Source organism: Gymnoscopelus microlampas, assembly GCF_963454915.1.
Source record: "Gymnoscopelus microlampas genome assembly, chromosome: 7".
NCBI lineage: Eukaryota > Metazoa > Chordata > Actinopteri > Myctophiformes > Myctophidae > Gymnoscopelus > Gymnoscopelus microlampas.
In genome coordinates, this window is record NC_139944.1 from 36,631,412 (window position 1) to 36,651,511 (window position 20,100).

The following is a 20,100-nucleotide window of genomic DNA, read 5'->3' on the forward strand; positions in this document are numbered from 1 at the left end:
AATGTACAATCCAGCTACAATATTTACCTCTGAGATGTAGTGGAGTAGAAGTACTGTAAAAGTACGGACAATTGAAAATACTCCAGTAAAAGTACCTCAAAATTGTATTTACGTACTGAACTTGAGTAGATGTACTTAGTTACTTTACACCACTGACATCCAATAATAATATAACACTAACTTTTAATGGGTCTATCCTACAGAGATGTTGTCACCACTGTCAGCAGCGTCACCTTCCAGTGAGTCTATGGTATTTATAATCATGCTATATATCAGTAATGATCGGTGTGGTTGCAAATAATGTGTATGGTCTTATATTCTTATTTGACAGATGCAGCTGAGATGCCGCCAGGTTCAGGTACCCTGGTTGTGTCAAATACAGGCCTTGCCATTGAATCACCTAAACCAGGTAGGGTGAACCAGTGGAGTTAGAGAAACACACACGCACGCACACACTCACATATGCACTTGCTTCCTTAGCTCCGTACTGTGTATAGACTCCAGAATGAGGAAGACAAGAAAGAGCTTAGAGTCTAAACTATGTGTTCTTTGCACTTTGCTTCTTTAACTCCACTGTGTGTGTGTAGACTCGAGAACGAGGACGATAAGACAGAGTCCCTTCAAAGTGCCAGAGGACAACAGCATTTTTCTGCTCAGGATGAAGGAAAAGGAGTATCAAAAAGAGGTGTGTGTGTGTGTGTGTGTGTGTGTGTGTGTGTGTGTGTGTGTGTGTGCGTGCGTGCGTGCGTGCGTGCGTGCGTGCGTGCGTGCGTGCGTGCGTGAGAGAGAGAGAGAGAGAGAGAGAGAAATTCCATCCTCCATACTCCAAAACTCTTATGTCATATTCAGCCATTGAATATAATTGAATATGGTCAATCGGATGACAGTTGTGGGCAGACCTCTGTGAACATGTGTGTGCTGTGCAAGTGTTGCTAGTATTCCCTCCTATGTGTTCCAGGAGATGCGTCAGTACCTGGCTCTGCCTGTCCATGAGAGACAGACCTTCACTGGACGTAAGCAGAGAGAACTGACAAGAGCCCTGATAGAGCAGTTGGATGAAGAGGAGGGAGAGAAGTAAGGGCTGGACGTCAGGTCTGAGATCAGTGTCATGATAACCATATGGATGTTTTTATAATATTGTTTTTTGATATTGTTTTTGCTCAATACGGCTTCTGTTTATGAAATCACAAGGCATGCAGTAAAATGAATGTCAACTGTGTCTGGTCAATCAAAACATCTTGTTAAATACTTCACACCTAATGTTTTGTTAAATTGGGATGTAAATCGATTTATGACTTCAGGCTATATGCTCCAATATGATTTCATTAATCAATAATAAAGAATCCATATTGAATTATCTCACAACTGTAGAGAGAAGATGGACAAATTGGACCGGCTGAAGGAAAAGACAGTCCGACCTCACAGCTTACCTGGCAAGCAGGCCTTGAAGATGGCCATGATTAAACAAGGTGCGTTGGAGGTCAACATTGTCGTTTATGTTACATAAAAACATTGTACATCAAATAGTCAAACTATGTACTGCCATATTTAAACCCTTGAGTAATCTGTACTGTACGATATATATATATAATTATTTGTCAACATCATATGCGGATGATGCTACTCCGAGTCGGAACATCCCTACATACTCCAAACCGGGTTTCCTTTCCTACCAGGGTTGAGTTTCCCTGCTCAGTAAATTTGCTGTAGAAATAAAGTTTGACTTGATAGCTTATATTAGTCCAGGTTTGGTTGTCCACTGCGACTTCTGTTGATGTTGTACTACTTACTATATTTGCTCACACTAACTTAACTAACTCTGATGTGAATTCTCCTCAGAAAATGTAGAGAAAGAGAGCATACAGGACTTTATCACCAAGAAACGGGAGAAGTTTCTGCAGGAGGTAAGTAAAAGAGAGAGTCTCCAAGATCTTAAAATTCTGGAAGAGTGTCCACATGCACTCCAGGTTTCAACTGCTAACCATACATGTAAATGAAATGTAATTATGTATCTGGATAACCCTGGAAAGTATGCATTTTGTGTACCAGCAGTCATTGTCTGCTTTTTACTAGCTTGATTTGTGGTGGCTCAGTGGTTATAGCACTATTGCCTCACAGCAAGAAGGTCCTGGAATGGACCCCAACTGGGGCCTTTCTGTGTGGAATTTGCATGTTCTCCCTATGTTTACACAGTTTCTTCCTGCACCAAAAATACATGCACATTAGGAACATTCTCCTGCCAGCGACCTTGACCGAGGTACTGACCTTAGAGCTGGAACTGGTCTCTGGGCGCTGCTCAGTGACAGCCCACTAGTCCTAAATTTCTCCACAGGGATCAGTAAAGTATTGCCTGGTCAAAATCTTCATGGCTGAATCATCCCCTTTTTGTTATTTTTTATAGAAGGTAAATGTATTTTTTTTTATTAACAGAAAATCTACCTACTTAAGTTGACGAGTTTAACCACATACACGCTGACAGTAAAAATAAAAGGAAAAATGTATTAAATACACTGACCAGGTAGATGAAAGCTATGGTCCTGTATTGATCTTAGCTAACAAATGTACTCTGAGTCTGTCAGGCAGCATCAGTGTAATTATTTATCAAAAGAATAAATATATTATATGACTGAAAAGCAGGATTGGTATCCAAACCCCCAATCTTTCCTCATTTCTCAGTATTCGCTGTTGGTGAAGCGATCAGAGATGAAAAAATTGGACAATGCCACTGTGGCAGAGGAAAGGAGGCTGAAACGTGCCGAACAGCAACTTGAGCGCGATGCCCTTTTGTTTGAGGAGTTTCTCAAGGAGAACAACAAGAACTCTGTGGAGGCCGTTAAAACGTAAGCTGGATTCCTACATAATACCGTATCCCAAAAACCTGTATTGATTAATGCTGCAATTGATAACTTTGATAAGGTTGATAAGGTCCTACCCAGGATTAGAACCAGGGACCGGTGCATGAGCGCCACAGTTTTTCCTGTTGAGCTTTGATACATTTGGGAAGCGAGTTGTTTCCATTTGGGTTTTATGCAATACCTCTTGTCAACCAGTATGGACAGGATCTAAATGTCTCCATAGATGAGCAGGGGGACCACCTACATTACTACAACCACTGCAGTTGTGTTAGTTATACTGTATTAACATGCAATGGCTGTGCCATACAGTTTGGTTAAAATAAAATTGCATTCATAAAAAAAGTTATGGTTTAGGCCTAGGGCCTTGCAGTCCTGGACAGAATTCTCACACTTTTCAAAAGTTGGCGGCCCCATGTGGCATCAAGAGGTAACTGTTTTGATGGTCGTACTGCTGGCAATGGGTTGGCCTTACAAGTTTTCAATCCCTTACGCGACCCATTATCCAAACCTATGATTGGCTATCCGCCCAATCAGAGGTGGGACTTTGTTTGAACTGGTTGACAATATCAATAAGAACAAAACATTGTATACGGCACAATAATGGTGCTGTGATATTTATGTGATCTAATATACAGCTCAAACAGAGTCTATTGTAAAATATCAAATATACATAAAATGTGGTGGATGTATCTACAGTCAGATAATGTACAATTTGTGACAGGTAAGGTCAATGTTTGTGTGGATACAAAATAGTGGATGGTTATTATAATCTGCTTCAACAATTTCCACATTTGGTCAAATCAATTCTACCTGCAGCTGAGTTTTCAACCTAAAACTCAGCTGCGACATAAAGTGAAAAGTAGTAGCTGACTCTACTGTCCTAAAAGTGTAGGGAAAAGTAAGCATTTGTCTGGGTATTACATCTGTGCTGAATTTGCCTTTGTACAGTGCTGAGCAGGAGACCCAAACCAAACTGCAGAGGATCGCTGAGAACAAAAGATTGACAGCTGAAATGGTGACCATTAAAAGGTGTGAGATATTTTCATACTAGATTGTGATTATGTGATGTCACAAAGTGTGTCTGCTGTATTATTGTTGCATAAAAAGTTAAAATATAAAAGTAAAAACCTCATTAGTAGCATGTAGACCATTTTCTATTTCTGTACAGTGTTTTACAATGTCCATTCATGTTGGGCAGCAGTCCTGGCTTGTCCTTGAGCAAGACACTTAACTCCTAGTGAGCATATTGGTGGTTTCATGGTTGCCTTCACCCTTGTGTGAGAAGGGATGAATGCTATACCCATTGTAAAGTGTTTTGGAGAAAGGTGTGTAAAGGCACCATTTACCAGTTATGTCAGTTTGTGTGGGGAAAAGTGCCACCACACTTGGTTGCATGGAGTGTTGCGTTGATCTAAATCTGACCATGCAGTGAGATCTCCAAGAATGAGGAAATCATGAAGGACTACAACATGTACAAAGACTTCCTGTTCAAGCTGTCCCCTCCGGAGTGGCAAGAAGCACAGAGGGCCATGGTCCTGGCTGCTAAGGCCCTGCAGTCTGACAAAGATGCTCATGACAAGGAGAAAGATCACCATGCTGAGATCAAGCCAGGCCACAGGCGTGGTATGTTCTTAATGTAATTCACAACCAAATGGATCATCAAATGTTAGTAAACATGGATCTTATGATGAGTATTAACATACAATAGGAGAATTGTTTGTTGTCGTATGATCAGAATAACAACACACACACAAACGCACTCAGGTGTGATCAGCACGGGTCGAGAGTTGCCGCCAATAAGAGAATGCAGATCATCTTCCAGACATAGCACCAAGTCCTCAGCCAACAGCCGCACACCGTAAGGAACTTGGTTTTCTCATTGGAGATTTTTTACCACTTTCAAAAGGACGTCCATACTTTTGGGCATGTCATTAAAGGCAAAGATAAATGCATAATAACTATTTCTGGGCATGTCATCAAAGGCTAAATGATATATCTTTTTTAAAACCTGAAAAATAATTGGACATATTTCCAGGCCTAATGATCATTATAAAGCTACAAACGTTAACTGTCTTTCAATGTCGTTTCAGGACCCCCTTTTCAAAACTGGTTGGTGACAGCCCAGAATATGAGGTCAGTCAGTCCCCAAGAATTGGTAAAATAATTCACTGAAGTAGTATCAGCCTTGAGTGTTTTTTATACAGTTTCTTTTCCTGCTGTGTGGTGACGCCCTCTGCAGGATGAGCCAGAGCTGTACTTCTCAGAGCCCCAGCAGCTGCTGAACCTGTTGACAGAGCTGGAGGAGCAGAACCTATCTCTGATTCAAAACTCCACGGAGACCGAGGAGGCGTTGGAGGAGCTGCGACGTGCAATGGAGAACAGCAAGAGGAAGATGTAAGGCAAGGCTCAACGGTCATTTAAGGCAGTGCTTCCCAACCCTTTTTATGTCAAGGACCCCCAAAATAATGTGTGGCCGCAGACCCCCATATGATTTGTTTTTGTGCCAGGGACAACATGCAAGTTTTGTCTTGAGTGCCAGGGTTTTTTCAAAACAGGGTACCTCCAGTGCCTGGATTTTTAACCATTCACGGTGATACCCTCATTACACACATAGAGGTCTCGTACAATCCGGGGAAAAAGATTAAAAACATTCGGTAATCCGTTCCATAGTTGCAGCCAGTTGAAAATAGTCAAAAATACATCGTAAAAACAAAAAGTACACAGGAGCCGAGATACAGGCTTTTGAAGTCATAAGTTAACCAGGAAGTGGATTGGAGTCTAAATCTTCGTAAAATCATTTTCTCACCAGGTTGGGAAACACTGGACTTAAGGGAAGAGTTCTACTCTGATCGACCCTTCTTTCTTCTCTTCGGTACATCTTCATCAGTTTGTTTTTCTCATTCGCCTAGGGAACGAGATGCAGCGCAACTGTCATCTCAGATTGAGACCATGACCGAGACTATCGCCAGAGAGAAGAAGAGAGCTGCTGAGCTGGATTTGAAGGTCCGCCTCTTCAGCTTTGGCAAAGTCAAGACCGAGGACCAGGTAACAGTGCATTCTGAATCTGTCCCAATTTGAAATGAACACACACATTTTAGTCAGTTGCCTCTCTTCAAGCCTCAAATTATGTTTAAAAAATGTCTCTCATTCCCTCCATTCTCTGTTCATCGTCCACTGCACAACAGGACAGCATGTTGGATGCACTTGGCCGCAAAGTGGAGGAAGTGTACCGCAGCTGCGTGGGTGACAAGAAGGCCAACCTCAGCACTGTGCAGATGCTGGCTCACATCGAGAACCGTGTGTCCACTCTGCTGGAGAACATTGAGAGCATCCCCGCAGACACACTTGAGAAAGTGGAGAGGATCAAGGAGAAGGAGAGGAGGATCAGGTATACAATGGTGCCCATCCCAATGCTGGAATGATTTTTTTAATAAAAAAATTTTCCACACGATTTTGCACCCCCATTTCTTTCACCCAGTGCCAATTGTCTAAGCAATCCTGGGCGCTAAGTAATCCTGGGCGCTACACTCCCTCTGCCAGCCTAGGGAGAGCCCAGAGCCGAGCTCATTCCTCCTTCAATGCATGAGAGCTAATAAACCTTCTTATCACCTGACAGGGGGGAGTTTCCCCGGTAGGACGTAGTGCGTGGAAGGAACACGTTATTCCAACCAGTTCCTTTCCCCTCCATCAGGCGCCCCGGCTGACCAGGGGGAGCCAGTATAGAGACCAGGATTACTGCATGTTTTTGTGAGGGTACCAACCCTAGGGGACACGGGGAGAACATGCAAACTCCACACAGAAGGGCCCTTTTCAATGCTGGAATGTTGACTGACTCTGAGTCATGTGATGACTAGGTCTAGGACCTCTGTACTGGTCTGGGGTACACTAAAGAATAGATGATTCCCTCAACACTGCCAGGATTTTGTGTGGTCACCCATGCTAAAAATATATGCTCCTGTGGAAAGTTGGCCACCAAATGGCATATGCAGTTTGAAACCCTTTTCTCCTGCTTCTGTTGCAGGCAGAGAGAGGAGAAGCAGCAGCAACAGAAACAGAAACAGGAGGAGAGACTAAGGAAGTCTCTGGAGAGAGCTCAAGCTGTCGTCAAGAAAAAAGTAGGCTTTCCTCATAATTAACTAAAGTATTGTAAGATACACTACATTCTGATTTATTTGCAGGTTGTCTCAATATACAGTAAATAATTGAGCAGTATTTACTCTAGAAGATATAGTGTAGTCACTTACATTGTAAAGTAAAAAATAAGCTAGTTTGTTGAATAAGCTAAATGTTCTGCCTTTTCATTTCAGAGTGGAAGAAAGCTGATGCCCAGATCTAAGCCTGTTGCCCGTAAGGTCAAACTCAACAATGTGAAGGACATCTCGGACCAAGAGGAGATCAATGCCTACTTCTTCACCTAAAAACATAACAGCCTAAATACATACATACATATACACACACACACACACACACACATATATATATATATATATATATAGGGTTTTAGTTTAAGAGAATAGAGAACTAATGATCCGATGCAACAATAATCACATTTCCAAAAATGATCCATTATTTCCCAGGGGAAATTACAATATAAATATGCCCAAAATAATGTTTATCTGTGTGTAGTGTGGCGTATCCTGTCCACACTACACTAATCCATATAAATCAAGAAGTGTGATATGGATGGCACAAGAAGTTCTGACCCTTTGAGCAATTGCATGTATTTATTTATTTTTGCATGATTAGGCCCAGTCATCTTAAGATCAAATGTTTAGATTTGCAATTGTCTAGGCACCAAGGCATAACATTAAGGTGGACTGGAAAAATCGAACAAGGAAATCTGAATATACTGCATTTCATTCAGCAATTTCAAAAGGCTATCACATACATTTGTTTAACATACAGTATGTCCAATCATGTCAAATGATGTAGCTTCCAATATGTATTTAAGAGAAGTACTGCAATGTAAAATGTATTTTCTACTTGAATAAAGTGCTTGTTATTTCTCTTTCATATAATTGTATTATTCATCACACTTTCATTATTTAACCACTTAAACCCCAACATCTATATTGTAGGGAAAACTTCGCAGAAAATAACAGATCTTACTGTGACACGTTGAGGGCTGGTAGATAGATTGGCCATTTTCAGCTAATATATTTAATGTAGAGCTAAAAGAGAAAGGTTACCAGTATAGAGCCCTGAGGGACTTCGCTCAACAACGTATTTGGTTAAACTTCATTTAAAAAGGGCTCAGCCTTGACCCACTGTAAAGTAGTTTATAATATAAACCAATACATGTAAGGTTAAATATACCTAATAATATATAGTATTATAAAGACAAAGCTAGAATTCAAATGAGCCACTCTAAACAAAATAGTCATGATTGTGCTTCGATCCTTTATTTCATCTCTGCATTTGGCTTTGCCATTCTGTAAACCCAAAGCTAATAAATAACACAGATTAAATCAATCACAAAACCCATTACAGATATAAACAAGGGGGAAGGACCAGCATGTTTTCAACATGTAAATGCTATTGATAGAAAAATAAATCTAACAAAAGGTACAAAATAAAATAAACAAAGCAATTGACCCAACTGCAGTTATGAACACAGCATTAGGTGTCTGTAAGGCATCATGGACCAGAGCATAGACAGCCAACTGTTAGGATGAGTGGCAATGTGGCACCATACAACAAAGCACCAGTGCTGTTAACACCGACTGAAAAAACAGACATGAGAGCCTCTTGTGCAATTAGGCAATGGCATCAAGCCTCTTTTACATAGGAGTGTTAGCAGTTACATGTGTGGGATAAACCATAGGAACAAGAGTTAAAAGACAGACGGAGATACTCCAAAAAAGATACCCTTCTACAGTTCATGATTCTACTTTTCTCAAGGTGCATTGGCTGAAGGGATGACTCAATTATTGTCCCCTACACTACATTTCTCATGTATCCAAAAAACGTCAAAAAATCCTGAAAAAAGATCAACCAGAAAAATCTTTTAATGGAATTAGAAGATCTCACATTCTGTTGGTTGGTGTTAACCCATGTCCTGTGAGTGGACAGCATCCTCTTGTGAGCATGTGTGAGGTCACTCTGGTGAACTCTCTTCAAAAACCCTGGGGCCCTTGTGGGCTCACTCCAGATCCTGCAGGTTGATGGTGCTTCCTGTGAACTGAGAGTTATCAGAGCCATTGTCGTCCTCAGCCATGACCGATGGTTCCTTGGGTGAGACAAAAACAACAGAGTTGAGTTTTGTTCTATCATGCTTTACTCAAAGACAGGCATTTATGGAACTGGTACAACCTCATAGAATGTTAAGGGGGCCATAAAAACACATTTAAAGTTGAGATACATTTAACATTCATTCCTTGGGTGACTCACTTTGGGGGAGTTCAATTAAATGCAAGTCACCAAATGAGGAAAGATTTTACTAACTGGCTGCAGCACTTTATAAAATCTGCTGCGATTTTGTATTTTTTTCGTATTTTACTCTTACTTGCAAGATGTTGACGGGCAGGTCAACAGTAAGCTGAGAGTGGGAGCTTGATGGCTGCGAGCTCAGCTGGAAGGCCAGTTCCCCGTCGCTGGGTGGGTCATCCTGCGTACACACGCAGATTAACCAAGCTTTAGTTGCTTGAGTGTTACTCCTTTTCAGCTCAGGGGTTTCTTGCCTCACGCTTGAAACCCACCAAGCATAAGTGCAAGGACACAGATTTTCCCCCGCTCCATGTTGAAATGAAAGCAGCGACATATAAAGATTTTTTTCCCCGCTCCGGGCGGGAAAAGAGTATTTCCGCAAGCATTTTCATTGAAACACATTGACCAGACGACCTGCTGTGGCCAGGTTTGGCGAGAACAGTCGCGCACAAACCTTTGCGCACAATAAAGCGTGTGAGCGACGCTTTTTTTGATGGGTTCCCAGCACTTTTGGGTGGGGGGGTTAAAACTGAAACAACTTTCCCTCCTTTTAATTTTCTTTTGACATACTTCCTTTCAACTCTGTTATTTGTACATTTACTATTCTACTTTTAATGATGGTACTAATTTTTCTTTCTAGATTTTGCAATGCACACTGTGATACAGCTCTATCTGTGCTTTGCACAGCAGGGATCATTCTGCACTCGAGGCCATTCAGCCTCATCAATGACTTGGCAGACTAAACCATGAATCTTTAACAATTTACCCATTCTCTCTAGCTGTAACATCATTAGCCATTACCCAACATCTTAATGTTATTTTTAATGATTTAGTTATTGTTATAACTGCTAAAATGTAGAGGAACCAAAAATGTAGAATTTTACTAAATAGTAAATATATTATTTAAAATAAAACTTAGATCTGACATATGACCCGTTATGTGGCATATAAAGCTGGGGAACATAAGTTCCTTCTTGGGAACATAGGAATGACCCCCGTTCTCAGATACTGTTATTTCATTCCCTCAACATCACAGATTCTGTGATCCATCCATTTCTGAAAATATTCAGGGCCTTTTATGAAAACTTTAACATTTCACCTCAAATTTGGTACATCACCTCAACTATTATAAAAATTAACGTGTGGCCCACCGGAAATCTCCACACTTCTCACAATCAGCTACTCCGGCTTTAAACATGAGTTGACACCTCCATGATGCAGTTCCCTTCCCTTTAACAGTTACATTTCAAAACCAGAAGTCACAGGATCTCACCTGTAGCAGTTGGATCTGAACATACTGGGCGCCGGTGACAGGGTCCCTCAGAGTCAGCCCTCCATTGACCGCTGTGGTGCCTTCACCATATCGAGCACCCGGGGCAACCAATGATGCAGAGGCAGTTGAGGCCTTCCCACCTTTATTTTTTCTCTGGCTCAATCCTAAACTCCCTTGGAGAAGAAGACAAAAACAAAAAAGAACAAAGCGGAAGAGTAATTATATTTCTATATACATGTAAATATTTAATTGAGGCCAATTTTTCTATTGTGTATTTCATGTTGCATATTAATATTATACATTAATAGTGTTATGTATATCATTTCCCCAGGTAAACTTTAGACAAAATAACTCAATAAAACAGCATCCTCCATTGTCAACTCTACATTGAGTACTGTATGATTGCGTTCATTACCTGAAGTGGCAGCTGGACCTCTTTGTTTTTTCTTCTTGGCCAGTTGTATGGCTCTGTAGTCCGTTCTGGCTGACCCTCCACTCTCCTATGAAACACACAGCAAATTCAGTAAGATCAAAGTCTATGGACCCAAACCACAGTATAAAACAAATCTCTCTTTAGCACCTCAATACCCCACATCGCTCACCAGGAAGCTGCTTGGTGATACCGCATTGAGCTCAGGGTCTTTCTGTGGGCTGAAGCTGCTGTTACTGCTGTGACCAGGGAAGACAAACTGTGTGAGGACCTTGCCTCCATCCTGAGGGCCAAGCACCTCCACACAGCCCAGCAGGGGTCCCGTTCCACCCTGACCTCCCACCTCCACCACCTTGGAGGGTGAAGACAGCAGCTCGGCGACAGGGGCCACAGCCAAGGAGGCTGTAGGCTCCACACTCAGTGCACTCGATGAGCTAAGAGTGTGTGCGAGTGTGTGGTCAACAGATGAGACATTGCCTTGCATGCCGAGGGCGGCAAGGGTCCCCAGAGCCTCGGGGGTGACCGTTTGCACATCGTCCAGGTTGAGGGTGCCCTGCGGGGGGAGAACGTCTCCCACCGTCCCCTCTAGTCCATGGTGGGAGCTTATGTCTGTGCTGGCAGCCAGAATCAGTGGATCCACGACTTTGGCCAGAGTAGCACTGGCACCGGTGCTCAGTGTGGTTCCCACTGAGGACGGATCAATGGTGAGAATACCCGAGCTGACCAGGGAAAGGTCCATTGCAAAGGAGCCTCCTGTACTGGTCCCGCCCACAGGTACTCCCACTCCAATACCCGAAGTGGGGGCAGGACCCCCAGGCACACTGGAGAAAAGGGAGTTGAGGTCCAAGTTTGTCAGCTGATCACTTCCGGTGATGCCTGGGCCAGCAACCGTCGTTGGAGTGGAGCTAATGAGCTCACTGCTGGGGGTCAGTGAAGGTGTGGTTTCCATCTGGCTGAGAACATCTGGAATATGACACACATTATATATGCAATATATTTTTTTAAAAGGCAAGACTCAGCGTAGTACTGCACCTTGTATGCATTGTGTGTGTGTGTGTGTGTGTGTGTGTGTGTGTGTGTGTGTGTGTGTGTGTGTGTGTGTGTGTGTGTGTGTGTGTGTGTGTGTGTGTGTGTGTGTTACTACTAACCAGCACTGAGGTGGTGATGTTTGAGCATGTGACTCTTAAGGCTGCTGCGTGAGGAGAAGTGTTTGGAGCAATTTGCCACGGGGCACCGTGTCCGCAGGGAGCTGGCATCCAATTTATGCTTCTTGGAGTGGATATACAGGCTGCTGCGTGCTGAGAACTTAGCATTACACCCTACAGCACACACAAGAAAACATGAAGTCATCATGTGACCTTTTTTCTTTTTTTGCGAGCGACATCGTTGTACTACGGAGTATACAATAAGGTATAGAATTACAACTGATAGAATGCACACTGCAGCAAGATACTAATCAGTCTGTAAAGGCAGATCGTGGAGACATTTTAATTGTTCACAATATAATATAGTCATATCATAGACCCTGGTGGTCCTTCACAACCACCAGATCCCTGCACAGACCTAAAATCATATCTTACATGATTTACTTCTATCACCTAGCCTGTTTTGTTGGCAAATGCTTTTTACACAATAGATCATCACGTCATTGTTAAGTAAGGATATTTAGTATGTCATGGCCATATGAACATTGGTGGTGTTTGAGTGAATGCTTCGTATGTGTGCTGTGCACAGCACACATCATGCTTCACTTCTGCCTTTCATGCTTCAAAGACAACCTTTGCAACCCCCTTCCCCTGGCACGTTTCATCTGTTAAGTTTGAATGGCCAATGACATGTAGTAACACTGATATGGTCCTTTCAAGGCCAAATATAATTTAATAAGAAAAGGTACCACCACTATTCCAGAATTGATTGACGTTATCAAGAAAAATGCATATACACAGGGGTGCACATAACTGGTGCGCAGGTGCGCATGCGCACCCAAAATAAAAAATGCGCACCACATCAGGCGACGCGAGGCGCTTTTGCGCACCAACAGCTGGGACAGGAATTTCCAAGCTTTTATTTTTTAGCAAAACTAAAAAATAAAAGCCTGGAGATCGAGGCTACGAATTTACTTCCTGAAGCCACTCACACAATCACTCTAAAGCACCCGTCGGCCCCATGTACAGCCATTAGGCACAGGGGTAGAGATATGACTCGCGTCGCCTCGCCTCGCATCGCCTCGCATTGCCTCGCTGCATGCACGCAGCCAGCAGCGGCTGTTAGAGGCACTCGTCACCGATGACGAACGCACCGTAATGGTGCAAAATATGCCGTGAACGTCCCAATCTGGCGGATAAAATCAGCGCAGCAGCACAGGGCACCAACCTTGGGGGCTTTATCTAACAGCGTGAGAAAAAAAAAACGGCGAAAATCGGCGGAATGTAGAAGCAGAGCGTCCTTTTTTTCTCGCCCCCCCCCCCCCCCGTTGACAAAACTGTCCGGTGGGCACCGTGCTGAACCCCCCCCCCCCCCCCGTTGACAAAACTGTCCGGGCTGAACCCCCCCCCCCCCCGGTTGACAAAACGGGACGGGCGCCATGCGCACCAAGTCTCATGTCCAGGTGCTCTTCTGCGTACCAGACCTAAAAAGTTATGTGCACCCCTGCATATACATTAACATATATTCGTTCATATCTGTCAAAAGAATAAAACACAAACGATTGAGAGCTTATTTCCATTGTGGTCCTTTGAGTGCAAATGTGTGTGCAATGTCCCTAAGACGGCCCTGGGCCCTAGATTTTGTTCTTCCTGCATGTACTGACCTTCTGCATGGCACTGGAAGGGTTTGGTGCCCAGGTGGGTGATACTGTGTCCTTTAAGGTGCTCGGCCCGGGTAAACGACTTGCCACAGCCCTCCTCTGGACAGGTGAAGCGACGGTCATCGTCATGCTTCCTGATACATAAGGGGAAGGAGAGGTCATGGTCAGTAAGGGCCTCTGGTTAGACACCAACATAATCACACTCAAGTGAACACTCAGGGAATAGTCATTTTTGAAAACTCAGGTAAAATCTAAAATATATGACAAATCCTGTGTAGAGACGGCCTCACCTCTTGTGTCGGAGCAACTTTGACATGCTGGTGAATGTCCAGCCACAGCCTTCAGAGTCACAGACAAAAGGTCTCTCACCTGGAATTTCAATCAGAAATTCACAATACAAAAAGTCACAGCAGGAATAAAAACATGAAACCAATACAAATGAATTACTTGAATGCAAGTCAGTGAATGTGTTGTGTACACTGTCTGGGACTTACAAAAGAATACCTTGTAAATTAACACAATTTTGGTCCTTAGACATTCATCAGGACAAAATCTCTTTTTACATAAAGCTTTCAGACAGCCACGCCTTACAAACCGTCTACGATGATTTATACCACTAATCTGAGCTTAGCCCCAACAACTTTGTTACTATGGCCTACCTGTGTGACTTCTCATGTGGATTTTGAGGCGACAAGCCTTGTCGTACAGCTTGTCACAGCCTGGATAACTGCAGGTGAAGTGGCCCGTCTCCCTGAAGTGTGTGCGGTTGTGGGAGAAGAGAGCACTGAAGGTGATGAATGTCTTCTCGCAGCCTGGAGGTTGACAGAACAATCATAAGACAGATCAACACAAAGAAACACTGCTCAACATGGAATTTATTTGATAGCCCCTCATATTAAGGATGTAACACGTAGCCTAAATGTATCCCATGTCATGATATGCTTCATATTCTAAGATTTAAGTGATGATATCAACCCTGGTTTCTGTATCACATCATCATGACTATAAGGCCAGATGAACATGTATAAATGTACCGCAAGTATGTACTGTACTGTTGTGTTTTTACCTGGGAATTCACACTTGTACGGCCTCTGGGGCTCAAAGTGCATTCTCTGGTGATTGGTAAGTCGCGTCGCACTGCGAAATCGCTCATTGCAGATCTCACAGACAAAGGCGTTCTCCTGGTCATGGACCTTGACATGGGCCTTCAGGTTGTAGACTGTGGTAAAGCGCCGACCGCAGCCCTCAAATTGGCATGCATGGGGCCGCTGCTTGTCGTGGGACTGGAGGTGGCGCTTCAGCTTGTAGGACGTGGCAAAAGCCCAGCCGCAGCCTTCGACTGTGCACTGGTAGGGACGAGGGTCCTCTGCATGGTTGAGGAGGTGAACTTTCAATTTTTGACGAGTGTCAAAGGTGCAGGAACAGTCTGGCTCAGGGCACCCAAAGGAGACCACAGTCTCTTTCTTGGACCGGATTAAATGTGTAGATTTAAGAAAGTTGTCCTTGCAACAAGCAGCTGTGGTTTTGACACATGGGGTAACCAGGTCACCCTCCATTATGGCACACAGGGATCCCGCCTCTTGCTTGACAATGGGACAGTTGTCCAAAGAGGCACCCAGCTCTGAAAGTGAACAATCATCTACCAAGGCCAACTCTGTGTCACTTATAGACAACCCCGGCCGGGGCTCTTCATGCTGGCTGGTCACTGCCAGGGTACTGATCTTCCCTATGGACTTAGTGCCACTATCGTAGTTGAGAAGAACAATGTCCTCATGATCTTTCATACCCAGATGTTCCTTCAAGCTGACCATGTCATCATCTTTCTGAACATAACCCTCTGGGGGCGCAGCAAGAGTTAATATCCCGTTTTCAATGGTCACGATTATGCTTTGGTTATTTATCATGATAGTCCCAGAGAAGGTTTCACTGGTAGGCGCACTGGTGGAGGCCATGTCCGTATTAGATATGAAGTTGGAAGTGTCCATGGCTTCTCCGATGTCCACAGATTCCACGGTGCCTGCGTTCACCGACATCAACAAGGCACTGCTTTCTTTGTCGTTGGAATGCGATGATTTTCCTTCATCGCGTTGAGTGCAAATCTGACCGCAAATCTTAACTCCATATTCGTTGGTCAAAACAACGTCCCCCACTGTCTCGTTATAGATATTTTTGGCATTCGACGGAACTGCAGCCTCGCCCTCCTCAGCAGCACAGTTGTCGTTTAATAATAGGTTACAGTCAGAGACAGGTTTCCTCAAGGCCCTGTCCTCAACACAGTTCAGGTTTTCATTAGCCTGGATCATAACATTATTGTTCTCCGCCTCCATTGAACCACACCAACCAGCTAGTCTGGAACACTCCTCCTCCGACCTCTTACCTCTCGTGATCTTATCCCCGTCGCCGGGTAATACATCCAATTGGTCTTTGCTCATTTCTTCACTGCTGCCATTTTCTTGAACTATGTTGAAAACGACATACAATTCCTGCGTGTTTTTGTCCTGCGAAGCGGCAGCGAGTGTGCTGTTGACGGCGCCGAGGCTCCCAGGGGCCGCGGTCGTGTTGTTGTCGCCCTGCAGGGACAGGGAGGCGCCGCCGTCGTCTTCACGCTGCTGCTGCTGCCGTAAACCCGGAGCTGAAAGTTCCTCTTCTTCCCCTTCGAAGAAAGGCAACGCCATTTGCAATATGTTATCCTCGATTTCGACACCGTATTTACCCGACGCGGTTCTCAAGAAATCCTGCGGAGGCAACTGAACGTTCAGCTCCATTTCCTTTAGCAAGCTCACGTTACGGAGTCCATGTCCAACAACACTTTGGGTTTCGTTGTGTACGTTGACTTCTTTGCCGCTCGGCAAACAAGTCCGGTGGCTGCCATTTTCTGCCAGCAGGCGAAACGGAGAAGATGTCCTGGGCCTATTGTTGTTGTTGTCGTTTTCCCAAAGTCCATCTGCTTCGTTTTCGTTCGAAATAATGCGAGAATGTGCCCCTGTCGTTGTTGTAAGCGCAGACGAACCTGTTCCATGTGGGGCGCCATGTTGAGAGTGAATGTTTTGGGCATCAGAAAGCCCCTGGATTTCCATCTTGGTATCCCTGTAGCAGCAGCGGTACATAAAAAGGCCCGCCCTACATACAGTATGTGGAAGGAGATCCATCCTTGTAGGCCACTACACAGTTTACTTCAAGCCACAGCTTCAGTTCCCTTCAGAAAACCACGGACTGGATTTCTGTACAGTGGATCTGGGAAGGGTGTTTTTTTGTTGTTGTCTTTTTACATGTTTGGACAGTGGCATACTCAATCTAAAATGATTATGTAATTATTAATTTATTAAACGGCAACATATGTGGAACTGGAACCAAGCTCCTTTCAACTAATTATTGTTTCAAGAGTCAAGACTGAATCTGTAACATTGATTTCACGATGTAGCATTGTTGCACTTATATCTGTAAACCGCTGAGTGGCGCTTTAGGTCAATAAATATTACAGCCTCTATTGAGTTATTTTAGTACACACAGGTTTTAGCGCTTATTCATTTACCTGTGTATATGTGAAATGTACATTTCAAAGTAAAAAATAAATAAAAAATCCACCATTGATTAAAAAAAATAGAAAAAAACATTTTTAGTGAGTGAGATGAACTCAATAAGCCCCCAAGTGTCCAGAGATGAGTCAACAATAATAACTGTATTTAATTCCTAAGTAAAAGATAAAAACAGAGACAAACTTACACATTGTTCTGCCTAAAACAAACATTTACAGTATCGGAGAGGAACAAAAATGAACAATAGAAGACTGTTCACATCAACTCATTTATTAAGCTTTCACAGACCACACAATAGGAAATAGTAGCCTAGTGAATATATTTACTGACAAAAATGTCAGCTAACAGTTCTACTGTACACTGTATAGAAAGCTTGACATGCTTCATACAAAAATAGCCAATGTGTGATATGACTTCAGGATGGTGTATAAACCATCACACACATGCATGCACCATTTCTTTAACACTGTGTGTAATATAAATCTATCCTACTACTCATCTGTCTTTTATATATTTTGGAATGGCAGTTCCTTCATATGTACCACACACAGTAAAGAACAGTAGCTAATATAACAACTTGTTTTCTTTGAAAACAAACACCCCTTCACAGTACACAAGTCAAAATATTTAGGAATGTTGAAGTCATTTTCATAATAGTAGTAGTACAAGTTGTACAATCATTGGCAGCACTGACATCAGCCAACTTGGCATGCAAAATAACATACATTTCCTTGCATTGTGTAGTCATATAAAAATATAATCCTCCCGAACACTCACTTTTGGGATGACAGAAATAAGGCCACAAGTCCATATCCTTTCTGTTACCATATGAAGACACACCTTTCGCAATATAGTCCAATTTGAACCTTTATTGTTTAATTTAAGCTCCAACAGTATATTATTCTTCCCATTTTCATTCTCGTGCCTATTCATGTTAGTATTAGTAGACCCACTTGTATTATCTTTTTTTCTACAGTTATAAATGTACAGCAATTTCTATCTTTTTACAAGAATGATACAATTATCTTTACCGTCATAGGATTCAATTATGTACTGTATCTGGCATGCAAAACAGAGCTAATAATGGGATACTATCAGGGCAAATAATTTCCCTTAAGTAGGCCTACTCTATGTAGCAAAGCCGTTGTTTTGCTGAAATACATTTATAGTACACTGAAACTGGATTAGTACAGGAAGAGCTTAGCCAGTTTGTGTATACCTGCACTTGCCATCAAAGGTCAGTGGCAGCTCAATTGCACCGTTTCTGAGTGGGTGGTTGAGAGAGAGAGAGAGAGAGAGAGAGAGAGAGAGAGAGAGAGAGAGAGAGAGAGAGAGAGAGAGAGAGAGAAACACTAAGGGAGAGACCAACCTGTCAGATTTGAGGTTTCTATTCAACAAACCAGGCTTCAATCATTCTGTCTAAAAACAAAGACTCAACAAAGGAAATCACTGCAAGAAAAAAAAGAGAGAAAAAAATAGGCTAAAGAAAATTATACATGCATTGCAAATGAACTTGTCGAGGTCCAGGCAGGCAGAAAATCACACACGATATACAGCCATATCTCAAGCACCAGAAGTGAGGAGGAAAAACTAAAATGTACATTTTGCAAAAGAAAGCAGCACATAACTACTCCTTCTAAACGGATGAGTGGCAAGGGACCATCCTCTCAGAGTAACTTATGCCTATGCTATCTCTCTTTCTCTCTCTTCCTCTCTCTGGCTTTCATCTCTTGAAAATTGCATTAATATGAAGGCAGCCCACACAGTAAAAGTGTTAATTTACTAAAAACATTTATACTCTGTAACAATTGGTAAATGTTTCCACTGTCAGAGTTAAAAAGTAACACTGATGATTTTACTGTGCAAAGCGCAAGCAGTCTTTGCTACATTTGAAGTGAGAGTTTCTGTCAAGCTTGTGAGGAGTGCAGTGACAAGCTCCTTTTAATTCTAAGCAAGTGCATGCAGCTCAAGAGATGTCCTGATGAAGGCGGGTTGGCCACCATTGACACACATTTATGAGCCAGAGTTGTGAAAGTGAGTGTTTAACGGGAGAAAATGGGAGGCGAGTTCTAAAGAATGGCAGTATACTGAGAGGCGGTTATGTTCACCACTGTTACTGGGGGCTCCTGATGCCATTAAATTGTACTGTGACTGTAAGAAATGGAGATGCCAGAGCCAGGGATATTTCAGTCTGTGCTCAATCCCAAGCCAATTTCATGGCCTTATATTTCTTAAAACACAAATACTCTCTGTTAATACTCACAGGGCTACACTTCATGTCCAAGTGGGATTATTGATGACACAATGTACATCTTGAAACATCCTCACACCTCACACCACTATGTGAAAATCTATAACAATATATAGCATACATTGCAATGGGAAAAAAAGAAGAAAGAAAGTCCAATGGATTTTATGTCCAACAAGGTACAGAGTGGGCTGACAGAGTTGAGAGCATTTCATTTCTGCCTACCTCTCTTTTCAGGTGCCTATTATTGTTATCATGCCGAGCCTCCGAAATGCCTTGAGAAGTTATCAGAGGGGAGAGAGAATGGGTACACCCATTTTTAAGCTGCTAAAAGCAACTCGAGTGTTTATTATACTGTACATGAGAAACTCAAATCAACATGCATAAGAGCATTGTCATGGAAACCAAAGTGGGCCGGATTAGAGTAGCATTACACAGACTCATCTTCCAGCCTCAGAGCACAAAAGAAGTCAGAAATGGATGCACGTCATAAATTGGCTGCAGGAGAAAAGACGCAGAGAATGCC

The 20,100-nt window shown here is 42.9% G+C and overlaps 2 protein-coding genes across 3 annotated transcripts; one reads left to right on the forward strand and one right to left on the reverse strand.

Annotated features, from left to right (window-relative positions):
• Positions 1 to 1,378: 1,378 nt before the first annotated feature.
• Positions 1,379 to 7,281, forward strand: cfap100 (cilia and flagella associated protein 100; the record flags this gene model as incomplete). Its single annotated transcript, XM_084061800.1, has 12 exons — positions 1,379 to 1,469; positions 1,840 to 1,904; positions 2,677 to 2,840; positions 3,804 to 3,884; positions 4,285 to 4,478; positions 4,620 to 4,713; positions 4,946 to 4,988; positions 5,095 to 5,249; positions 5,765 to 5,900; positions 6,041 to 6,243; positions 6,877 to 6,970; positions 7,163 to 7,281. 12 exons carry the CDS (start codon positions 1,379 to 1,381, stop codon positions 7,271 to 7,273), a joined length of 1,431 nt encoding a protein of 476 aa, XP_083917926.1. The 3' UTR covers positions 7,274 to 7,281.
• Positions 7,282 to 8,235: 954 nt separating this feature from the next.
• LOC311048820 (zinc finger protein ZXDC) lies at positions 8,236 to 17,152 on the reverse strand. 2 transcript variants are annotated; one of them, XM_084062131.1, is made up of 10 exons: positions 14,857 to 17,152; positions 14,450 to 14,602; positions 14,081 to 14,159; positions 13,794 to 13,924; positions 12,133 to 12,303; positions 11,157 to 11,947; positions 10,970 to 11,054; positions 10,555 to 10,718; positions 9,361 to 9,462; positions 8,236 to 9,084 (listed from the first exon to the last, which is right to left on the reverse strand). In XM_084062131.1, the coding sequence occupies exons 1-10, from the start codon at positions 16,937 to 16,939 to the stop codon at positions 8,998 to 9,000; spliced, it is 3,846 nt and encodes a 1,281-aa protein (XP_083918257.1). In that variant the 5' UTR covers positions 16,940 to 17,152; the 3' UTR covers positions 8,236 to 8,997. The 2 variants fall into 2 exon arrangements, with proteins under 2 accessions (XP_083918257.1, XP_083918256.1); XM_084062130.1 differs by having other exon boundaries at positions 10,555 to 10,727; positions 14,857 to 17,150.
• Positions 17,153 to 20,100: the final 2,948 nt, after the last annotated feature.

What these genes read in the sequence shown, in the direction of transcription:
- LOC311048820 (XM_084062130.1), bottom strand. Translation starts at nt 16,939, where the DNA reads ATGGATCTCCTTCCACATACTGTATGTAGGGCGGGCCTTTTTATGTAC. An exon ending in GTACAAGTGTGAATTCCCAG is followed by an intron (nt 14,603 to 14,856) that starts GTAAAAACACAA and finishes GTCAACCTCCAG; the next exon opens with GCTGCGAGAAGACATTCATC. An exon ending in TTCAGATCCAACTGCTACAG is followed by an intron (nt 9,463 to 10,554) that starts GTGAGATCCTGT and finishes GTGTGTACGCAG; the next exon opens with GATGACCCACCCAGCGACGG.